Source organism: Ranitomeya variabilis, chromosome 6, assembly GCF_051348905.1.
Source record: "Ranitomeya variabilis isolate aRanVar5 chromosome 6, aRanVar5.hap1, whole genome shotgun sequence".
NCBI classification, from domain to species: Eukaryota; Metazoa; Chordata; class Amphibia; order Anura; family Dendrobatidae; genus Ranitomeya; species Ranitomeya variabilis.
The window spans coordinates 191,564,459-191,582,255 of record NC_135237.1 but is presented as its reverse complement, the minus strand read 5'-3'; the positions used below and the strand labels follow the sequence as shown (position 1 = coordinate 191,582,255).

The 17,797-nt window shown below is 43.3% G+C and overlaps 1 protein-coding gene and 1 long non-coding RNA gene across 2 annotated transcripts in view; one reads left to right on the top strand and one right to left on the bottom strand.

Moving 5' to 3' along the window:
• ITGA9 (integrin subunit alpha 9) overlaps positions 1-17,797 on the bottom strand; it is an 823,989-nt gene that overhangs the window by 138,654 nt on the left and 667,538 nt on the right. Inside the window, exon 20 of the mRNA XM_077269347.1 lies at positions 7,552-7,631. Within this exon, the coding sequence (XP_077125462.1) occupies positions 7,552-7,631 (80 nt within the window). The remainder of the gene's footprint in view (positions 1-7,551; positions 7,632-17,797) is intronic.
• Positions 1-17,797, top strand: part of LOC143782181 (uncharacterized) — a 212,651-nt gene that overhangs the window by 25,577 nt on the left and 169,277 nt on the right. The gene's annotated exons all lie outside the window — the stretch shown is intronic.

The following is a 17,797-nucleotide window of genomic DNA, read 5'->3' as shown; positions in this document are numbered from 1 at the left end:
GACTGGGCGTATAAGATGACCCCCGTCTTATACAGCAGGCATATCCCAAATTCCATATTTTATATGGAAAAGTTGGGGGTCGTCTTATAAGCCCAGTCGTCTTATACACCAGAAAATACGGTATATATATATATATATATATATATATATATATATATATATGTGTCTAAATGACATATATATATATATATACATATATATATACATACTGTATATATGTTTTAACGAACATTTGAGCACATAAATCCATTAGATGTCGGTTTTGCAAGCCCGCAAGAAAATATCGCAGTACGGATGCCATACGGATGTCACACGGATAATTTGATGCGAGGAAATCGCATCCTCGCACTGCACACGGATCACTGTTTTGGCAACATTTGGGCGATTCTCGTCCATGTAAAACGGACCGTATTTTTATACGGTGTGTGTTTCCCCGGCCTTAGGGACATGTCTAGGCATGTATGGCCAAAGTTAGAGTTGGTACTTTGCAGAGTATACATCTCCAGTTTACTCATGCAACAATGAGGAGAAGATTTGATATAAGCCAAATTCTGGATTATATCTTAGATGATAATGAATCAGAGGACATACAGCAGCAAACTGATACAGATGAACAGGTTTCTGAGGAGGAAGATGATGTGGAGTATCAACCGGGAGACACAGACAGTTCTGATCAGTCTGATGAGGAGGTCACTGGTGCTGAAGCTGCTCCTGCTGAAAGATTCAAATCCAAAAGTGGCAAGATCAGTTGGAGCTCAGTACCTCCAGATGTACATGGCAGGGCAGATGCTGCAAATGTCATAAAAATGACCCCTGGGATCACAAGGTTTGCTGTGACAAGAGTAAGTGACATCAAGACATGTTTTGATCTGTTTATGCCATTGTCAATAAAAAAAAAGTCATTATTGCTATGACAAACCTTGAAGGAAAAAAAGTCCACGGCAAAATGTGGAATGACCTTCATGATGATGTCCTGGATGCCTACATTGGTGTTCTTCTCCTTGCTGGAGTGTACAAATCCTGCAATGAGGCCACTGATAGTCTCTGGGATGCATTGACAGGCAGGAATATTTTCCGGGCAACAATGTCACTTCAAAAGTTTCAAATGATATCAAGAGTCCTCAGATTTGACAACAGAGACACCAGAACAAAATCTGACAAACTTGCTCCCATCAGGGATGTTTGGGAGAAATGGGTGCAGCTCCTTCCACTGATGTTCAACCCAGGGCCAGAGGTGACAGTAGACGAACGTTTTCTCCCTTTCCGCGGAAATTGCCCCTTCCGGCAATACATGCCAAGTAAGCCAGGCAAATACGGCATAAAAATCTGGGCAGCCTGTGATGCAAAAACTAGCTATGCATGGAATCTACAGATTTACACAGGCAAGTCTGCAAGCGGCATCCATGAAAAAAAACAAGGAAAACGTGTAGTCCTCGATATGACTACTGGACGGCAGGGTCACAACATTACTTGTGACAATTTTTTTACCAGCTATGACCTTGGACAAGAACTTCTCAGGAGAAAAATCACCATGGTGGGCACAGTGAAAAAAAACAAACCTGAGCTGCCCGCTGAATTGTTGCAGATGAAGGACAGGGCTCCACTTTCCTCAAAGTTTGTTTTTACAGACACCACCACTGCTGTTTCATACTGCCCCAAAAAACGACGGAATGTGGTACTGATGTCCACACTTCACAAAGATGCAGCTGTGTCAGCAGAAAGTGACAAAAAGCCCAGAATCATCCTGGACTATAACAAAAACAAAGGAGGAGTGGACAAGCTGACTGCCACCTACACTTGCCTGCGAATGACTAGGAGATGGCCAATGGTTGTATTTTACAACATCCTTGATGTGTCAGCATGCAATTCATTTGTGTTGTGGACCCACATTCACCAAGGATGGAATTCAAAGAAAAAAAACAAGTGGAGGATGTTTCTTGAGGAACTAGGAAGAACCCTTGTCAAGGCGCACATTGACCAAAGGGAATGAGTGCCCCGAGACCCAGCCGCTGCAGCCTTGGTCCGACAACTCCAGAGCTCAACAAGTGCTTCGTCCACACCCACAGCAACACAAAGAGCATCATCACCAGCATCCTCCTCAACCAGGCCTGCCTCAACATCAACCACAACAGCCACAACCCCAGTGAGACCATCTGATTCTAAAAGAAAGAGGTGTCAGGTCTGCCCTAGCAATAAGGACAGAAAGATAAACACATCGTGCTTCGCCTGCAAAAAATACCTCTGCAAAGAACACACAAAAAGTGTAACTTTTTGCCACACATGCATCTAAATACTAATGCATCTAAAAACTAGTACTTGATTTCTGTTGATTTGATTTGCTTGATTGATTGTTGTTTGTTTGTGTGACCTAGAAAAGCTACTTTTTATTATTATTGCTATTAATGTTAATATAATTTTCATATTTTATTTGTATTAAAGTTCATTAAAAAAAAAATCTTTTTTTTGCCTTTTTCATAAAGTAGTTAGATATGGGTCAAAATTGACCCGTAACACCATAGATGTTACTAGAGTTAATAATATAAAATATATATATGTATATTTTTTTCACATTTAAGAAATGTGTTCTAAAACCCTTCAGTAATAGTCAGGTAATATAACAAACTTTTTTAAGTTTATATTATTCTCTTGAGGTTTATTTGACAATATTTTTATATTGAAAATGAAGGGTATGCTCTCAAATGAAAGGCCCAGGGGGTCACAACAAAAATATTAAAATCAATCCTTCCATGGATGAGAAACCGTAACAAGGTAACTAAGGCTAGTTTCACACTAGCGTCGGGAACAACCCGTCGCTGTGCGTCGGGCCGACGTTCCCGACGCTAGGGTGGTCTCCGCCGCACAACGGGGGCAGCGGATGCATTTTTCCCACGCATCCGCTGCCCCATTGTGAGGTGCGGGGAAGTGCGGGGAGGTGGGGGCGGAGTTCCGGCCGCGCATGCGCGGTCGGAAAAAGTGGACCGTCGGGAGCAAAAAACGTTTTTTTCTCCCGACGGTCCGCTACCACACGCCCAAGCGTCGCAAAACGGACGCGACGTTTGGCAATGCGTCGCAAATGCGTCGCTAATGTTAGTCTATGACGAAAAAACGTATCCAGCAAGAACTTTTGCTGGATGCGTATTTTCGGCAAAACGACGCATTTGCGACGTATTGCAGTTAACGCTAGTGTGAAACTAGCCTAAGAGGTAAGAAACAATTTGGATCATAAACAACTGTTTTTAGGGTATCCTAGGGGTGATTTAAGACCGACCCGTTAACATAAGAAAGAGTAACAGAAAGCTAACACTAGAGGAAGGATATGTGTATATTTGATTTTTTTTATTATTATTTTATTTTGAATGGGGCGAAAGGGGGGTGATTTTAACTTTTATATATTTTTTATTTTTTAATATTTTTAAAAACATTTCTTTTTTAATTTTTACTTGCTTCAGTAGTCTCTATGGGAGACTAGAAGCTGCACTTGTCCGATCGCCTCTGTAACATAGAGCAGGGTTGCAGCCATTCTCTAAGTAGCGGATATGCTCACTTGCTATGAGCGCCGACCACCAGGTGGCCCACAAATGGATAGAAAGGACTACTCCAAAAAAGTGCACACCACTATATAATTATATATAAAAAGGCAAAACTTACAAACACTTAAAAAATACATGTATATAATAACATCCCCAGTGATCCTTCCAAAATAAAGAAGGTCATCGTATAAATCCGAAAAATATTAGGATAATATAAATAATAATGATGAAAGAGTGACCTTAAATATATAAAATACCATACGCACACACCCCGGAAGGGTATAAAACCGATGGGCAATAATTGCAAAGATGGAGACAACACTATATACAACGCTCCCTAAGACATATGAACCAGAAATACCTGTATGCTAACGCAATAGTACACTGTCAGTGGTCACAAGACAGCAGCATAGAGGACGGCAAAGAGAGATCAGTATTGCACCAAAGGCCAAAAGGCACAGGAGACAGAAGAGTTCAGGATGAAGAACTGTGCCGAAATACACTACCGCAGCCTGAAATCAACAAGAATCAGTGGAACCCATAAATAACGCAGCCCAGATGGAAAGCGCTGCAACCAGGGGAGAGGCAAGGTCAGGCAGAGATCAGCGTGGGGAAGAGCCCAACGCATGTCGCCGTTGCAAGGACGGCTTCGTCAGGGGAAGATGTAGGTAAGACGATCAATAGCAGTTTAAATACCTTTGATATAATCAGGTGCAGGAGCGAGGCACGCCAGGGACCGGAAGCGGAAGTGACACACCATGAGGGCATGGGGCCGTGCAGGCAGACGTCTCTGCCAATAGTACACAATGCACATGCGCTGAAGGAGTTCAGCGGAGTGCATCATGAACCAATGGATAAGGGAAAATGTAACGCCAAAAAAAAGGGAAAAAGTGCGGAAAATAACGTTAAGCAGTGTATAATGTATTGCAGGGATTAAACAACGTAAAACCACCACCACCACCAGGTGGCGCTCACAGCAATCCAGCAATGACACCCACAGGTCTCCTGCTGACCCTCGGTTGTCATGCCAATGCATCAGCAACCCGAGGTCATGTGACATGGGCGCCGATGGGAAGAGGTAAAGACACGCTTCCTGCGCATCCATGTTTAATGCCGCTGTCAGTGTTTGACAGCGGCATTTAACATGTTAAAAGCCATGGTTGAAATGCGATTCCACCCTCGGCTGTTCTGGGTACATGTCAGCTGATCAGATCAGCTGTCATGTGCCGGAAAAGGTGCGGGCTCATTGCCAGAGCCCGCAGCGAACAGGGGGAGGCGTCCAATGATGGACTGTGTCTGTCATTGGAGGTTAAGGGGCTTAGGGGGTTTTCTTTCCTTGAGGTACAACTCTGCAGACTTGTGAATACTCACATTGCGTGCACTGCACACTGAGGATGTTCTGTGTCGGCACCAGAAGCAGGCAGTCATGAGACCTCACGCATGCAATTTACATACTTTTGGCCACATTCCAACTAGATATGTACAACCTCGCTCAATACACTTGAATTGAGCAAGGCAACACATGTTTAGTCAGCACATGACCACATGTTGCTCGCATACTTGCGGTCACACACCCGGAGCTCCCATCATCATTGAATCCTCCTCAGTGTGCGCAGATGTGAGGATTCACAAGTCTGCAGCCAAACAACCCCTTTAACAATGAGTTTGGAGATGATGTGGAGACCTCCAAGCTAAAACCTAATGGAACATGGTGTCCAGCATTACTATAGAAGGAATCTTCAATTTTTGAAAGGCTGTTCTCGTTTCAAACAACTTAACCCCTTCACGACATGCGCCGTACTATTACTGTGCATGTCGTGTCTCCCCCTTTGATGTGGGATCCGGCGGTGAGCCCACATCAAAGTCGCGACATGTCAGCTGTTTTGTACAGCTGACATGTGCGCACAATAGCGGCGGGTGAAATCGCGATTCACCCGCCGCTATTAACCTGTTAAATGCCGCTGTCAAACGCAGACAGTGGCATTTAACTGGCTCTTCCAGCCGGGCGGCCGGAAATGACCTCATCACCGACCCCCGTCACATGATCGGGGGTCGGCGATGCATCAGGATGGTAACCATAGAGGTCCTTGAGACCTCTGTGGTTACTAATGCCGGCCTGCTGTGAGCGCCCCCCTGTGGTCGGCGCTCACAGCACACCTGCATTTCTGCTACATAGCAGCGAACATCAGATCGCTGCTATGTAGCAGGGCCGATCGAGTGGTGCCAGCTTCTAGCCTCCCATGGAGGCTATTGAAGCATGGCAAAAGTAAAAAAAAAATGTTTTTAAAAATATGAAAAAAAAATAAAAAAAATATGAAAGTTTAAATCACCCCCCTTTCGCCCCATCCAAAATAAAACAATAAAAAAAAATCAAATCTACACATATTTGATATCTCCGCGTTCAGAATCGCCCTATCTATCAATAAAAAAAGCATTAACCTGATCGCTAAACAGCGTAGCGAGAAAAAAATTTGAAACGCCAGAATTACGTTTTTTTGGTCGCCGCGACATTGCATTAAAATGCAATAACAGGCGATCAAAAGAACGTATCTGCACAAAAGTGGTATCAATGTGGTACAAAACTACTACCCTCATCCACAAAGCACTCCATGGCTCAGCACCACCCTACATCTCCTCTCTGGTCTCAGTCTACCACCCTACCCGTGCCCTCCGCTCCGCTAATGACCTCAGGATAGCATCCTCAATAATCAGAACCTCCCACTCCCGTCTCCAAGACTTTACACGTGCTGCGCCGATTCTTTGGAATGCACTACCTAGGTTAATACGATTAATCCCCAATCCCCACAGTTTTAAGCGTGCCCTAAAAACTCATTTGTTCAGACTGGCCTACCGCCTCAACGCATTAGCCTAACTATCCCTGTGAGGCCTATTAAAAAAAAAACACATAATCAGGTTCCTCGCATCATGTTCTCATACACTTTATGCAGTTAATAGCACTCTGTGTCTGTACTGCTACATACTTAGGCTGTTAACTGGTTCATGCAGCTTTACATGAACACCCGAGCCTTACACTATGGCTGGTCCAAATAACTAAAGCAATTGTTACCATGCACCTCTCGTGTCTCCCCTTTTCCTCATAGTTTGTAAGCTTGCGAGCAGGGCCCTCATTCCTCCTGGTATCTGTTTTGAACTGTGATTTCTGTTATGCTGTAATGTCTATCATCTGTACAAGTCCCCTCTATAAGTTGTAAAGCGCTGCGGAATATGTTGGCGCTATATAAATAAAAATTATTATTATTATCATTAAAAACGTCAGCTCGGCATGCAAAAAAAAAAAAAAAAAGCCCTCACTCAACCCCAGATCACGAAAAATAGAGACGCTACGGGTATCAGAAAATGGCGCTTTTTTTTTTTTTTTTTAGCAAAGTTTGGAATTTTTTTTCAGCACTCAGATAAAAAATAACCTAGTCATGTTAGGTGTCTATGAACTCGTAATGACCTGGAGAATCATAATATCAGGTCAGTTTTAGCATTTAGTGAACCTAGCAAAAAAGCCAAACAAAAAACAAGTGTGGGATTGCACTTTTTTTGCAATTTCACCACACTTGGAATTTTTTTCCCATTTTCTAGTACAAGACATGGGAAAACCAATGATGACTTTCAAAAGTACAACTTGTCCCGCAAAAAACAAGCCCTCACATGGCCATATTGAAAGAAAAATAAAAAAGTTATGGCTCTGGGAAGAAGGGGAGCGAAAAACGAAAACACAAAAACGAAAAAGGGCCGTGGCATGAAGGGGTTAAGGGTATGTGCCCACGATCAGGAATTGCTGCAGCAGCCACATCTTACAGCATAGTAGATGGGATTACTAAAACTGAGCTGATGGCGACTGTCTAATCACACAGCGATACAGAACTGCCATGATGAGATTTTGTATATTTTTGTATTTCACGGCCCTTCTAGTGTAAGCCCGCAGCAAATTACTCACACCCAACTAATGATGAGGATAATATAGATACATTAAGTGTATAAACATCAAAATAAACTTTAGAAAATGTACCTTTGAGCAGTGACCAGGAACTGAAGAACATCATCTTCTCCAGATAAGTGACTTGTATCAAAGATCACACTGAAGGCATACTATTAGGAGAAGGAATAAGTGTCTATTAGATTAGGTGAAATTTCACTTTGAGATGTTTATACTGTTAACAAGTGGGTCTCCTAAACCATAAAGAACTTACTAAGTCAAGCGGACATCAATCTACATAACCTCTTCTTAATATCAGTTTTTTATAACATGGGCGAAAGTGACACATTGCAAAGTCATAGAAACTAGTTATTGTCCTATCTGACCTATGTGTAGGTGCATCTGCTACTTCTGCAGCAGCTACAGCTATTCTTATGTCTACAAGGGACTGCTACCCAAATCTATTACCCAGACGATAAATTGACCCTATTAAAGGGATTTGTTAAAACATGAATTTTAACAATTTTTATTTAAAAAAGTGGTCAAACCTTAAAACTACTATAGTGGACCTGCATTGTTCCAATATATTACAGGATTTTCTATAATTGGGACACCACTCTTATCAGCTACATACAGTCATCCTTAGTATATATGTTCTTGCTCTGTATATCATGGCGGCAGCCCATGATTATATGTAGCGTTTTCTGAATATATTCATTTCATTTTCCTTCCCTACAAGTACCACCTAAGATACTAAAAAAAACTGTTTCGCCTACACAGGCTTCTTCTTGGGGGATCAGAGCTATAATTTAATTTAGCAAGAGAGAAAGAACATATATACAAAGGATGAATGTATGTAGCTAGAGTGTTGTCCCAATGCTAGGAAGCCCCGTGCTATATATCGGAAAAAAACAGAACCACGATAGTAGTTTTAAGCTTTGACCACTTTTTAAAGAAAACTAATACAAATCATTAGGGTTGAGCGACTTTTATTTTTATAGGATCGGGTCGGGTTTCACGAAACCCGACTTTCTCAAAAGTCGGGTCGAGTGAAATCGGCCGATCCTATAAAAAAGTCGGGGTCGGCCGAAACACGAAACCCAATGCAGTGCAATGGGATACTATGGTTCCCAGGGTCTGAAGGAGAGGAAACTCTCCTTCAGGCCCTGGGATCCATATTAATGTGTAAAATAAAGAATCAAAATAAAAAATATTGATATACTCACCCTCGGACGCGCCCTGGTACTAACCGGCAGCCTTCCTTCCTAAGAATGAGCGCGTGAATGACCTGCGGTGATGTCGCGGCTTGTGATTGGTCACGAGCGGTCACATGGGCGGTCACGCGACCAATCACAAGCCGCGACGTCATCTAAGGTCCTTCACGCGCTCATTCTTAGGAAGGAAGGCTGCCGGAAAGAAGCAGGGCGCGTCCGAGGGTGAGTATATTCCTATTAGGTATATACTCACCCTCGGACACGCCCTGCTTCTTTCCGGCAGCCTTCCTTCCTAAGAATGAGCGCGTGAAGGACCTTAGATGACGTCGCGGCTTGTGATTGGTCGCGTGACCGCCCATGTGACCGCTCGCGACCAATCACAAGCCGCGACGTCACCGCAGGTCATTCACGCGCTCATTCTTAGGAAGGAAGGCTGCCGGTTAGTACCAGGGCACATCCGAGGGTGAGTATATCAATATTTTTTATTCTGATTCTTTATTTAACACTTAAATATGGATTCCGATACCGATTCCCGATATCGCAAACATATCGGAACTCGGTAGCGGAATTCCGATACCAGATTCAGAAGATCGCCGACCTCATGGCCGACCCCACACAGGGGTCGGGTCGGGTTTCATGAAACCCGACTTTGCCAAAAGTCGGCGACTTCTGAAAATGGCCGACCCGTTTCGCTCAACCCTACAAATCATGTTTTAGCACATCCCTTTAATAGGGTTTATTACTCTCTGGGTATTATGTGGCTTGAAATTTTCATCCCTGAAGGGTTGTTTCCACTTTAATGTAATGCCTGCTACCCAAATCTGACTCATATGATTATGATCACGGGATTTTCTGTCCATTTTTGCTTTTCATGTGCCCACTGTAAGTACATTTTGTGATAGAGGTCGCATTATAGCTGGTCTTTAGCTATGCAGTAACATACAGAGCAAGCTGCGATGCACAGTAGTTCGAGACTCTTTGCTAACAGCCAGCATTAGTTATTCGCATCTTAGCCTTTCAGTGCTGAGATGGGAATGACTTTGTCCAGGTTTTGACTTCTGTAGGCGGAACTACAAAAGCAGTTGAGAGCGCATACTGTATGCCGTTTCTATAACTCCCATAGAAATGAATGGGAGTTAGGGAAACAACTTAGCACAGCGAGATGGGAAAACCCCTGTAACTTGTTAATGAACACTTTGGTATAATAGCTCTTCTGTTTGGCTGGACCAGGTGGACTATCCTTTACAGTGGGGGAAATAAGTATTTGATCCCTTGCTGATTTTGTACGTTTGCCCACTGACAAAGGCATGAACAGTCTATAATTTTAAGGGTAGGTTAATTTTAACATTGAGAGATATACGGTACTTATTTGATCCACTGTATTTCCCATGTAAATCAATGAATGCCCATGATTCTGCCACTGTTCATTGGTTGCCTTTCTCAAAACCAGCTTTAGCAAGTACTAAATATCTGACCAGACCTGTCTTGGAGATGCTCTTACTTAGTTGCCTAACCATCACAATATGACTTTCACCATAATCCCTCACATCCTTAAACGTTTAAAATCTTCCTTCTTTCAACATGTCAACTTCAATAACTGAGCGCTTACCTGCAGTCTAATAAATTCCACTCTTTCATGATAATTAACACAATTAATTTACCTGGCCAGTGTCTTTAAAGTGTATCAGTCGCCGGATTTTATAATAACACTTGCACGGATTGTTACATCTATATATAACTAGATGGTGGCCCGATTCTAATGCGTTGTGTATTCTAGAATATGTATGTAGTTTATTTATAAAGATTTCAGAATAATGCAAGGAATACACAGGATTCGGCCGGCCGGGCGCGACCAATCAGTGAAGCGTGGTTCAAATCCCACGCCAATTCGCGGCCGGACTGCGTCTGTCGCTGATTGTTTGCGGCCAGCTGGATGCAACCAATCAGTGAAACCAGGGCCGGCTCCAGGTTTTTGAGGGCCCCGGGCGAAAGAGTCTCACAGCCCACGTAGTATATAGCACACCCACGTGGTATATTGCACAGCCACGTAGTATATAGCACAGCCCATGCAGTATATAACACAGCCCACGTAGTATAAAGCATAGCCCACGTAGTATATAGCACAGTCCATGCAGTATATAACACAGCTCATGCAGTATATAACACAGCCCACGTAGTATGTAACACAGCCCACGTAGTATATAACACAGCCACGTAGTATATAGCACAGCCATGTAGTATATTGCACAGCCACGTAGTATATAGCACAGCCCACATAGTAAATAGCACAGCAACACAGTATATAACACAGGCCACGCAGTATATAACACCGCCCACACAGTATATAACTCAGGCCACGTAGTATATAGCAATGTGGGCACCATATCCCTGTTAAAAAAAGAATTAAAATAAAAAATAGTTACCGCATATACTCGAGTATAAGCCGACCCGAGTATAAGCCGACCCCCTAATTTTGCCACAAAAAACTGGGAAAACTTAATGACTCGAGTATAAGCCTAGGGTGGAAAATGCAGCAGCCACCGGTAAATTTCAAAAATAAAAATAGATACCAATAAGAGTAAAATTAATTGAGACATCAGTAGGTTGTGTTTTTGAATATCCATATTAAATCAGGAGCCCCATATAATGCTCCATAAAGTTTATGATGGCCCCATAAGATGCTCCATATTAAAATATGCCCCATATAATCCTGCATAAAGGTTAATAATGGCCCCATAAGATGCTCCATAGACACATTTGCCCCATATAATGCTGCACAAATGTTGATTATGGCCTCATAAGATGCTCCATAAAGATATTTGCCCCATATAGTGCTGCACAAACGTTGATTATGGCCCCATAAGATGTTCCATAAAGACACTTGCCCCATATAATGCTCCATAAACAAATTATTATAGCCCCATAAGATGCTCCATAAAGATATTTGCCCAATATAGTGCTGCACAAATGTTATGGCCCCATAAGATGCTCTATACAGACAATTGCCCAATATAGTGCTGCACAAACGTTGATTATGGCCCCATACAGACACTTGCCCCATATAGTGCTGCACAAACGTTATGGCCCCATAAGATGCTCCATACAGACACTTGCCCCATTTGCTGTTGCTGCGATAAAAAAAAATGACATACTCACCTCTCCGTCCCTCAGGCCCCCGGCACTTTCAATATTCACCTGACTTGACTTCGTTCCGGCGCCGCTCCATCTTCAGCTTCTTCTGCACTGACGTTCAGGCAGAGGCCACGCACTAACCATGTCATCGCGCCCTCTGACCTGAGCGTCACTGCAGAAGCCGCTGAAGATGGAGCGGCGCCGGAATGAGGAGCAGGTGAATATCGCGCAGCGCTGCGCTCCCCTCCCCGTTATACTCACCTGCTCCTGGCGCGGTGCAGTCCCTGGTTCCCCGGCACCGCAGCTTCTTCCTGTACTGAGTGGTCACTGATACTGCTCATTACAGTAATGAATATGTGGCTCCACCCCTATGGGAGGTGGAGCAGCATATTCATTACTGTAATGAGCTGTACCATGCTGTGACCGCTCAGTACAGGAAGAAGCTGGGGCGCCGGGAACTAAGGACCTGCAGGGACCGAACCAGGAGTAGGTGAGTATAATTGGATAGCCCCCGCTCCCCCTCCCCTGCCGACCCCTGGGTATGACTCGAGTATAAGCCGAGAGGGGGACTTTCAGCCCAAAAAATGGGCTGAAAATCTCAGCTTATACTCGAGTATATACGGTATATACTCACCTTACGGCGGCCCCCGGATCCAGCCCAGGCCTTTAGCGATGCTCCTCGCAATGCTCCGTTCCCAGTAATGCCTTGCGGCCATAACACGTGATGATGTAGCGGTCTTGCGAGACCGCTACGTCATCTGGAGTCATTGCCGCAATGCATTCTTGGGACCGGAGCGTCGCGAGGAGCGGGAAAGGCTGCCGCAGACGACGGAAGGTGAGAATCTAATTTTTTTTATTATTATTATTTTTAACATTGCATTGCATGCATAGGCCGCATCAATAGTAAAAAGTTGGTCACACTTACAGGGGTAATGGCAGCGTTAATGGACTGCATTACACCGCATTAGGTCACCGTGTAACGCAGTCCATTTAATGGACTGCTAAAATGCTATGTGGGCGCTGACTGGAGGGGAGTATGGAGGGGGCACTGACTGGAGGGGAGTATGGAGGGGGCACTGACTGGAGGGGAGTAGGGAGGGGCCAATTCGCAGCCAGACTGTGCCTGTCGCTGATTGGTCGCACCCAGCCGGCCGCCACCAATCAGCGACACACGATTTCCGTGACAGAGAAACAGACAGACAAACAGACGGAAGTGGAACTTAGACAATTATATATATAGATTGTCTAAGGGTCTGTTTGCCTGTAAGTTGTGAATTCTGCTCTTGGGCTCCCTCCGGTGGTTGTAAGTGGTAGCGCTGCTGTCTCTGAATCGCAGCATTTATCAGGTGTGTTCACTTTTTGCAATTGTGACTGGGCTATTTAGTCTTGCTTCACCCTTTAGTCAGTGCCAGTTGTCCATTGTTCCTGGAGGATTCACATCTCTGCCTGGTCTCTCCTGCTTTGCAGTTCATTTCAACAAAGATAAGTTCTGGCCTTGATTTTTTGCTGTCCACATGCTGTGGCCTTATTGTTCAGTTCTTTTCCATGTTTTTGTCTTGTCCAGCTTGGTCTGTATAAGGATTTGTTTAGCCAAGCTGGTATCTCTGGAGATGCAGATATACCCTCCATATCTTTAGTTAGCTGTGGAGATTTTGTATTTTCTGTGGTGGATATTTTCTAGTGTTTTAATACTGACCGCATAGTACTCTGCCCTATCCTTTCTATTTAGCTAGAAGTGGCCTCCTTTGCTAAATTCTGATTTCAGTCTGTGTATGTTTTTTCCCTCTCCTCTCACAGTCAATATTTGTGGGGGGCTGTCTATCCTTTGGGGATTTTCTCTGAGGCAAGATAGATTTCCCTTTTCTATCTCTAGGGGTAATTAGTCCTCCGGCTGTGTCGAGATGTCTAGGGAGCGCTAGGTACATTCCACGGCTACTTCTAGTTGCGGTGTTAAGTTCAGGGTCTGCGGTCAGTACAGGTACCACCTTCTCCAGAGTACGTCTCATGCTGCTCTTAGGCCACCAGATCATAACACCTGTAACCAAAATCCTGCGTCGTTGATTGGTTGCGCCCGACCGGCCTCGACCAATTAGCGTTCATAAATAAACTACATACATATACTAGAACGAGAATAACATGAAGGACAGTCTGTGAGGGAGAGAATAACATGGAGGACAGTCTGTGAGGGAGAGAATAACATGGAGGTAACATGGAGGTCAGTCTGTGAGGGCAAGAATAACATGGACAGTCTGTGAGGGAGACAATAACATGGAGGACAGTGTGTGAGGGAGAGAATAACATGGAGGACAGTGTGTGAGGGAGAAAATAACATGGAGGACAGTCTGTGAGGGAGAGAATAACATGGAGGACAATCTGTGAGGGAGAGAATAACATGGAGGACAGTCTGTGAGGGAGAGAATAACATGGAGGACAGTGTGTGAGGGAGAGAATAACATGGAGGACAGTTTGTGAGGGAGAGAATAACATGGAGGACAGTGTGTGAGGGAGAAAATAACATGGAGGACAGTGTGTGAGGGAGAGAATAACATGGAAGACAGTCTGTGAGGGAGAGAACAACATGGAGGACAGTGTGTAAGGGAGAGAATAAAAATTTCCCCCGTTTTTAAGTTTATCATATGGTAAAATAAATGGTGTCTTTGAAAACTATAAGTCATCCTGTAGAACACAAGATGTCATACAGCGTTAGATGACTAATAAAGATTTGACTCTTAAAATAAAGACAGGAGAAAAACAATGGCAGTGTGTCCAATGGGTTAAAACATAAATGTAAGCACCAATGTTTATATGAATACTAGATGGTGGCCCGATTCTAACGCATCGGGTATCTACTATATAATCGTCTAATTCTGTCTGTTTGTCTGTAACGGAAATCCCGAGTCGCTGATTGGTCTTGCCAGCTGCCCGCGACCAATCAGCGACAGGCGCAGTCCGGCCGCGAATTGGAGCAGGATTTGAACCCCTCTGCGCTAATTGGTCGTGCCCGGCCAATGATATTGGCGCGGGATTTAAACACCGCTTCACTGATAATGTATATATTTTACCGGAAAATCCTGTGTATTCATTGCATTATTTTTAAATCTTCATAAATAAACTACATACATATTCTACAATACCCGATGCGTTAGAAACGGGCCACCATCTAGTTGATATAATAAACCTGATAAGGCTGATGTACTTTTTTGATAATCCAGGCTAGAATGGCTGTGTTACACCCAAGTTAATATGAGCATAGTGTGAGTAGAGCTAAAGGTGAACTTCTAAAATGCCCTTTTTTAGGCAGGAAAAAACAAATAAGCAGCCATTCTTACATGAATTTTTCAAAGTGAGTACATCTATGTAATAATTTGTATTGTGAAATTTGGAAACATATCTGCTCTTTTGTTAGGCTAAAATATCCTTCTCACTGTTATTTTTTGAACATTTCACTCATGCATTTACATTCTTTTACTCAACTAGGAATACTGCCATACAATAATAAGCCATTAAAAGACACTAATGTGCAAAGCATCCATCTGCTGACACGTTCATGTTCATTCATTAAAGACACCAAAAAACAGACCACTCCCGTAACAAAGCAATAAAATCTGTCAAGATTCCAGAGTTTCTATGTGATCTCAAGCCAAACTGATAACCCCGAGTTACTATACAGAATTTAAATAGAAGCCATTCAGCCGCCTGTATTAGTAAAATATGTGCTGCTGAATTCCAGAGACACAAAGCTCACCCAACTACCGGTAACCACCGTGGTGTGATAGCGCCATGTGATATTAAGCACACGCGTTGCTCCACAACATTCCCAACATATGAGAATCCTTGAGAAGAGTCACACCAAGCTGATAAACATTGGCATACAGCTCATGACTTTACAGAAGAGATTATCCCTATATGAGAAACAGAAATCTGCAGAAAGTGTCGATGACCATCGGCCGATTCTTCCGCAGACCGCCATCTTCGAGAGAGTGCTCCTGTGTTCTCTATTAGAGAGCTGTCGCCAGTCAAGTCTGGCACCGGCTTATCTCCAGAAGAACAAAGTGATTGGCAATCCGAAATTGAACTTGCTCAACTGACTTCTCCCCCAATGACCAATTGTTCGGGGGCCCATATATATTAAATTGTTGTCCGAATCTGTCAATAATGGCGGCCCAATATTAATAATGGAGAGGCGTCAAATGTTTATTTCATTAAAATACTTTTTAATATTGTGTGTGTTTTTTTAACCCTTTCATACAATTGGATTAATAATGGATAGGTGACATAATTGACGCCTCTCCATTATTAATCTGGCTTAATGTCCCCTTACAATAGCAAGGTGACATTAACCCTTCATTACCCCATATCCCACCACTACACGGGAATGGGAAGAGAGTGGCCAAGTGCCAGAATAGACGCATCTTCCAGATGTGCCTTTTTAGGGGTGGCTGGGGGCAGATGTTTGTAGCCAGGGGGGGCCAATAACCATGGACCCTCTCCTGGCTATTAATATCTGCCCTCAGTCACTGGCTTTACCACTCTGGCGGAGAAAATTGCGCGGGAGCCCACGCCAATTTTTTCCGCCATTTAACCCTTTATTTTAGCAGCTACAGCGGCCAAATTTTGCACATACACACTACTAACATTAGTAGTGTGGAATATGCAAAAAAAAGGGGGATATGACATGGTTTACTGTATGTAAACCATGTCTCATATCCTGTCGGGTTTGTGAAGGAGAGAGCAAAAGCCAGCAATTGAATTAGCGGCTTTTATGCTATCTAGCGCTGCATTAAATATAAATATACATATATAGGTGTCTCACTGACATATATATATATATATGTACATATACCTATTCTATGTGTATATATCTACTCTATTCTAACCTGTCAGTGTGATTTTACTGTACACCGCGCTGAATTGCCGGCTTTTCAAAGGACACCGGTGCGTAAAAATCGGACAGAACTCGCATGGTGCGAGTGCTGTGCGATTTTTTTCTCGCACCCATTGACTTGCATTGGCGAGTCTCGTCCGAGAATCGCAGCAATACTCAGCATGCTGCGATTTTTTTCTCAGCCGATCCAGATTTTTCTCAGAAAAAGAAAAAAATCGCAAATGAAAAGACACCTATTGAATAACATTGGTCCGAGTGCAATCCGATTTTTTATCGGATTGCACTCGTCCGTTTTCCTCGCAAGTGGAAAGGGGCCCTAATTGTTCCACTCCTGGTTTTGGCTTACAAATACTGATGTAAAATACTGACCAAATACTGAACATGTGAATGTGGCCTTATTCTGAATCTCCTATTTAGTGCCTGAGTCTGGCTGGTACAAAATTATTGTTATGGAAGAAACACATTCTGCTAGCAGAGATTTTGGATGCAGAATATGAGGATTTTTTATAAGTAGGTGGTTGAAACTAATTTTCCGAAAGGTGAACAAAACAATCCCTTGTCTTCAGTTGTAGCACATGAGGCCAAGTTATGCACTGGGCAGTGTGGAAACAAAGTTCCCAAGCAAAAATTACAACTCGTCAAGGCATGAAAGCGCCATCTGCACCTGTCATTTTGGTATACTTTCTTTTAAAGGGAATGTGTCACTTATGCTTTTTTTTTTACCAATGAAGACCAGCTAGTGAAATGTGTCTGTTAAAAACATGACATCATCCACAAAAGACATAGGAAACAATAGACTGGAGATGTTCGTGGACATCTACGGCTATGGTCAAACTAGCAGTATTTGGTCAGTATTTTACATCAGTATTTGTAAGCCAAAACCAGGAGTGGGTGATAAATGCAGAAGTGGAGCATATGTTTCTATTATACTTTTCCTCTGATTGCTCCACTCCTGGTTTTGGCTTCCAAATACTGATGTAAAATACTGACCAAATACTGCTAGTGTGACTGCAGCCTACTAGAGAGTTTTCTAGGAATGTCCCTTCCTTTGCAGAGGTTATTGTACAGGGAGGGGGAGGAAGAGAGCGTATCATCACCTATTGTGAAT